The sequence below is a fragment of the Musca domestica genome, unplaced genomic scaffold (genome assembly GCF_030504385.1).
Source record: "Musca domestica strain aabys unplaced genomic scaffold, Musca_domestica.polishedcontigs.V.1.1 2, whole genome shotgun sequence".
Lineage (NCBI taxonomy): Eukaryota > Metazoa > Arthropoda > Insecta > Diptera > Muscidae > Musca > Musca domestica.
The window spans coordinates 39,270,483-39,277,616 of NW_026712249.1; the positions used below are offsets into that span (position 1 = coordinate 39,270,483).

The 7,134-nt window shown below is 33.2% G+C and overlaps 1 protein-coding gene across 1 annotated transcript; it reads right to left on the minus strand.

Moving 5' to 3' along the window:
- Positions 1-225: 225 nt before the first annotated feature.
- LOC101900990 (stress-activated protein kinase JNK) lies at positions 226-2,126 on the minus strand. Its single transcript, XM_005191342.4, has one exon. The coding sequence runs from the start codon at positions 1,408-1,410 to the stop codon at positions 268-270; it is 1,143 nt and encodes a 380-aa protein (XP_005191399.1). The 5' UTR covers positions 1,411-2,126; the 3' UTR covers positions 226-267.
- Between the last annotated feature and the right edge of the window lie 5,008 nt (positions 2,127-7,134).

A 7,134-nucleotide genomic window follows, 5' to 3' on the forward strand; every position in this document is an offset into this window, starting at 1 on the left:
AAGTGCCGAAATGAAAATGCGTGTTGTTGGTGTTTTTTCTTTTTGTTTAAGGGGCTTTACTAAATCACGTACCTTACTTCGGGTTACGATGATATTTTGTTTTATTTATTTTTATTAGTTATTTAATATTTTATATACATTATCGTATATTAAAAGCTTTTTTGAATTAAATTGAATGAGATATTGTAATTATTATTTTGTTTATTATTATTATTATTGTGGTTGTTTTGTTTTTTATTCTTATTTTGTTTATTATAATTAATATTTCTACCGGGTATTATTGGAACCAGCATTGGTATTATTACTTGTATGGGCCTCGTAGTCCATGACTTCTTCATAGATCAGTTCCTTCCATTGCTCAACATTGTGTTCCCTCTCATCGACGCTGTGATCATAGGGTTCGGGTGCTGGGGCATTCACCTCCTCATTGTCATACCAAACATGAATGTAGCTGTGTAGCAAAGCCTTCTCCACCGATATACGTTGCTCCGGATCAATTACCAACATCTTGCTTAGCAAATCACGGGCCTCAGCTGCCTTTCGTCGACTCTGTTCATTGTTGTCGCTAGGAAACAATACATCCGGAAATAGACGGTCAAATGAATATCCTGAATATCGTGGCCTGTTCTCGACATAGTTGCGCACAGTTGGTTGCAAACGCTGCATAAAACTGGTCGATGGTGTACCCAGCTGCTCAATGATCTTATTCCACTGATCAATGTGATCGGTACCGGGGAACAAGACACCACCACGTATCATCTCGCCCATGATGCAGCCAACAGACCATATATCGACATTCTCTTTGTAGCCCATGCCCAAAATGACTTCGGGTGCACGATAGTAGCGCGTCACAACATATGGGGTCATCATGAATGTTGTGCCCGCTGTTCTTGCCAAACCAAAATCCAATATCTTCAATGTACAATCTGCCTTGACGACAATGTTTGACGGCTTCAGATCCCTGTGTATGATACCGGCCGAATGCAAATGCTTGATGCCGCACAGCATTTGATACAGCAGATAGGACATACGGTCATGATCCAAATCCATTTGAATGACCTGACACAGATTCGCATCCATCAGCTCCATGACCAGATAGACATCTTGGAACTCTTCCAAGCTGCGCTGGGGCGTAAATGCATTAAGTAATCCAATGATATTCTTATGATTTACTAATTTCATGAGCTTAAACTCGCGATAAGCTCTTTTGGTATGTGTTACATTTTGGAATGGACGAGACAACTTTTTTATGGCAACATTCTGTTCGGTCACAGTGTCATAGGCAGCACAAACAATTCCCTGCGCTCCGGAACCAATGGGCCGTAGATTCTGGTAACGGGTGAGTATTGTAAAATTGGTGTCACCCACTTCAACCGTATAGAAGTCGCGACGGGAAGGATGGGAACTCATTTTGTTGGTGTTTGTTTTTTGGTAAGTTGGTTGGTATCTGCTTCACCTCCTTTCAACGCTATATTGCCTCAGCAGATTAGTGGGGACAACAACGACTGCGGCGACGACGACAACAACAACGACAGATATTTTTATTTTTCTTCTCTATTACATTGACATTGTATATTTTTTTGCTCGTGTAATTTTTGTGTGTGAGAATTGATTTTCTGCAACTTTTAATTGTATTTTCGATGACGCAAGGTGTTTTCTGCCATAAACGCCCTTTATATTATATCAGTCCTTGCAAGGCGTTTGCAAAAAGTCTCAAATTTTGTTTTTCCACACCACAATCCACACAGAATCAATCGATATTTTATTAGTACACCAACGAGCGAACGAAAAACTAGAGAAATACTTCAGAGCCAGAGTACGAGAAGAAGCCGATAAAAAAGTAACTCGGAACTACTGCGGCTGCTGCTGCTACTGCGACTGCTTTGCTTCTTCTTGTTGTTATTCTTGTTCTTGTTTTATGCAGCAGACACTCAGCGCCACTTTACCAACTGATTTGCTTGCACAAATACACAAAAAAGAAACGGTGGTGGCAATGATGCCAGATCCCCTTGGATTTCTTTAGGGATTTGCAATTATTTTATTGAATTTTTCATTGTTTCTGCTTGAAATCTTCGGACACGGATATAACACTTCGTTACGTTTGTGCTGTGCAATGGAAACCAAAACTTTGTGGTGAAAATTTAGTATATATTTGCAAAAATGTAACGGCGCATGACCGCTATATTATTATGTTTTAGTATAAAATGTGGTAGCACTTAAGATTTGTAGTGTTGCCCATTTGTTGAGTTTTATGAGGGAATTATAAGATTGGATTGTGGGTATTTTATAAACATTAACCCGCTAGAAGTTTGTTGTTTGCGTTGGGGTTCTTTATGAGATTTATAATTATATAAAGGGGAAGGGTGGAATGATATTGAAAGACTTTAAGGAATAGTATGTAGTTATAAAAACCAGCAACAATAATTATACTTGAATATATATGAAAAATTAAAATGGAAAATTATGAGCTTGGTATTTGGAAAAAACATTTTTTTTTTGAATGAAAAGTAGATGAAAATAATTAACGAAATTGCATTATTTCAATCTCGTTATTTAGATTTCTTTAATTATATGTCAAATAACTGATGACCCGGAATATGAAATTAAAGTACGTTCACATATAATTGGGTTAACCCACGGAGTTTTGATTAAAATTGTCATGTTCATTACTTATACTTCAAATAAACACTCTTAAAGTAAATTAAACGTCAAAATGTCATCTAGCTTACAAAAATGCTGAAAATCAGGCGAAACCCAAGAAAGGCTAATTTCATGGAAATTTCGGCCTAAACACCGAAAATTAGGAGGTAAATTTAAATTTGAGTACCGGCATACTTGGATTAATACTAGACGGGCTGGACTAAAATTTTGTACCATTTTTGTGGGGAAGAAGTGAATATGTGTGAAGTTTGAATAGAATCGGAAACAAATTTTCATTTGTATACTCTACACCACAGTGGGGTGCAGGCTATCATTTCTTTGTGCATGCAGAAGAAAACGTATTTCGTAAACTTTTGAGGATTTATGGACAAATTTGCATTTGTATACTCTACACCACAGTGGGGTGCAGGCTATCATTTCTTTGTGCATGCAGAAGAAAACGTATTTCGTAAACTTTTGAGGATTTATGGACGTCCGTCTATCTGTCCATGTATTTTTTTGAAAAAAAAAAAAAAATAAAATAAAATTTTACTCTGGTTATTTGTTTGACTCTAGGACCAACCTTATTGAAATTGGAGATAATCGGTCAAAATATAGTCCAAAAAGGATGGGATTTGAGTTAAGTCAAATATGTGAGAATCAAGTTAAAATCAAATATGTCAAATATGTTGTTGAAAATCGGTTCAGATATAGTTATATCTCCCACATATATTGTTCATCCAATTTGTAATATGGACTCCATAACAACGATATTCAGGCAAATGTATCAGATACAGCTCCGAAATACCTTTGTCAAATTTTATCGAGATCGGTTCAGATTTGGATATAGCTTCCATATATATCTTTATCCGATTTGAAGTTTATTGTGCATCAAATATTAAATATAGACCCAAATTAAATGGATTTTAATACAAACTTTACAGAATATATTTTTGGCGGATATTTTAAAAAATCATCAATACATCATATATTGTTTTCTACATCATATCGCTATCTATGTAATTCCGGCACCAATATGTATCATACTTATATTTTGTCGTCCACCAAGTAAAAACTAAAGTCTGAGAAAATCTGAAAAATAAATATATTAATAATCTAACCCTAACGGGTTAATTAATATTCCACATTCATTGAAATATAATGTGGCAATCATAACTGGGGAAGTTATAGTAGGAAAACAATGTGGCCACACTGATGTTACAAATAACAATACTGTAACAGGAAATAGGGGTTGTATGACCATTACATATTGTTTACATATTATTTGTGTGGCAAAAAGTTGTACTAAATCGTTAAAACTCTTATGTATTTAGTGCTAAAATATATATGTACAAAGGCAGTGTACTAAACGTTTTTGTTGTTTTACGTAAAACGTTTATAGTATACTCTCTACCTGCAGATAGATAGAGAGAGAGTGAGTGAGAAGCTATAATCGAGGGTGGTGCAGTAAGAATTGTTTAAAATGGATAATTGTTTAGAATGCAGTTACATAGCAAATGAGAGAAAAAAGGAATGCTTGTTTTTAAAATTAAAAATAAAATAAATGTTTAACATTTATAATAAAAAAAATTTTATTTTTTGGAATATTTTTCGATCAGACCAGTAGATTTTTAAAATATTAAATTTATTAATTTTTCGAAGAACCAACCAAGGGTGGATTTTTAAAGACTAATTTTTGAAGGATCATTTGAACTATAAGCATGGATTTTTAAAGAATATTTTTTGAAGGACCATCCGTGGATTTTTAAAAAATATTTTTGAAGGACCAACTGAGCTAAAAGCGTGGATTAAAAAAAATTTTTGAACTGAGCTAAAAGTGCGGATTTTTAAAAAAATATTTTTGAAGGACCATCTGAGCTATAAGCATGGATTTTAAAACAATAATTTTGAAGGAATAACTGAGCTATAAGCGTGGATTTTTAAACTATAATTTTTGAAGGACCAACTGAGCTATAAGCTTGGATTTTTAAACAATAATTTTGAAGGACCAACTGAGCTATAAGCGTAGATTTTTAAAATATTAAATTTATTAATTTTTCGAAGAACCAACCAAGGGTGGATTTTTAAAGACTAATTTTTGAAGGATCATTTGAACTATAAGCATGGATTTTTAAAGAATATTTTTTGAAGGACCATCCGTGGATTTTTAAAAAATATTTTTGAAGGACCAACTGAGCTAAAAGCGTGGATTAAAAAAAAATTTTTGAACTGAGCTAAAAGTGCGGATTTTTAAAAAATATTTTTGAAGGACCATCTGAGCTATAAGCATGGATTTTAAAACAATAATTTTGAAGGAATAACTGAGCTATAAGCGTGGATTTTTAAACTATAATTTTTGAAGGACCAACTGAGCTATAAGCTTGGATTTTTAAACAATAATTTTGAAGGACCAACTGAGCTATAAGCGTGGATTTTTTAAACTATAATTTTTAAAGGACCAACTGAGCTATAAGCGGGGATTTTAAAACAATAATTTTTGAAAGAATAACTGAGCTATAAGCGAGGATTTTTATACTATAATTTTTGAAGGAATAACTGAGCTATAAGCGTGGATTTTAAAACAATAATTTTTAAAGGAATAACTGAGCTATAAGCGTGGATTTTTAAACAATAACATTTGAAAGACCAACTGAGCTATAAGTGTGGATTTTTTAAACTATATTTTTTGAAGGAATAACTGAGCTATAAGCGTGGATTTTTAAACTACAATTTTTAAAGGACCAAATGAGCTATAAGCGGGGATTTTAAAACAATAATTTTTAAAGGACCAAGTGAGCTATAAGCGTGGATTTTTAAACAATAACATTTGAAAGACCAACTGAGCTATAAGCGTGGATTTTAAAACAATAATTTTTGAAGGAATAACTGAAGGACCAACTGAGCTATAAGCGTGGATTTTAAAACAATACAAACAATCCGAATTATAAGTGTGGATTTTTAAAGAATATTTTTTGTTCGGATGGTCGGAATTATAAGCGTGGATTTTAAAAAATATTTTTTGTTCGCATGTTTCGAATTATAAGCGTGGATTTTTAAAAAATATATTTTTGAGGTACCATCCGAATTATAAGCGTGGATTTTTAAAGAATATTTTTGGAGGTACGATCCGAATTAAAAGCTTTGATTTTTAAAGAATATTTTGTGAGGTACCATCCGAATTATAAGCTTTAATATTTAAAGAATATTTTTTGAGGGACCATCCGAATTATAAGCTTTGATTTTTAAAGAATATTTTTTGAGGTACCATCCGAATTATAAGCTTTGATATTTAAAGAATATTTTTTGAGGTACCATCCGAATTATAAGCTTTGATTTTTAAAGAATATTTTTTGAGGTACCATCCGAATTATAAGCTTTGATATTTAAAGAAAATTTTTTGAGGTACCATCCGAATCATAAGCTTTGATTTTTAAAGAATATTTTTTGAGGTACCATCCGTGGATTTTTAAAATTATATTTTTTTAAGGACCAACTGAGCTAAAAGCGTGAATTTAGAAAAAAAAAAATTGAAAGACCTACTGAGTTATACTTGTGTGATATTAAGTATCCTTTAGAGGATTATCAAATCAACAACCGTTCACTTTTATTCTGATTTTTTGTGTGTTAACTTTCACTTATCTTAATAATATCCTTACTCCTTGCACTAACCAAGTGTTGATGATAATCTACTCCTCGCCAAGCATCAGTGTTATTATGACAAACTAAGGTGTAACTGCCAGGCAAATGGATTTACTTAAAATGTACGTGCTGTAGATATTATTGGAAAAACCATTGTTTCGACATAGATCGATAGTTGCCAATGCTACGTGAGAACTTGTGGGCCATATTGAACCACAACGTTGGCAGCGTTCGAGTGAATTGCATCACGTGTTACGAACGTGTTGATGTCGATGGGGGGTATTGGCACATTGCTCTTTGACCTCCACTCTACCGACAAGCATGCCATTTACAATACTAGGAGTCCAGGAGTTTAAAAGGGACACGAAGAAGGAGAGAGAGAACGAGAGTACAGTGCAGGAGATAGTTGCCACAACCACTAAACCGCTACCTTTGTGTAATTGGAAAATTTGCATAAAATACAAAATGGAATTATGGTGAAAAATGTTTCGGATGAAAGGATAGGATTTTTTTTGCGTTCCATGTAAATTATTAATAGTTTTTGCACGGAGAGCAATGTTTGTAATCATGTTCCGATGTGATTACAGATGCTGTTGTTTGTACATGTCCGGCAAATGGACTGATGGAAAGATTTGCAATCGATGGAACAATGTATGCTCATGAAATGGAAGGGGAAAGTGCGGTCGGGGAATTTTTTTGTTTGTTATTTTTTTAAATTTAAAACCAATTATTTTGAAAAGGATTCAGAGATAATTGAGAGAAATCTTTAGAAACAAAAAAAATTAAATAAATATTTCAATTAAAAATTGTCTGGGTTTTCCAAAACACAAACAATATCTTAAAGAGGAAATCATC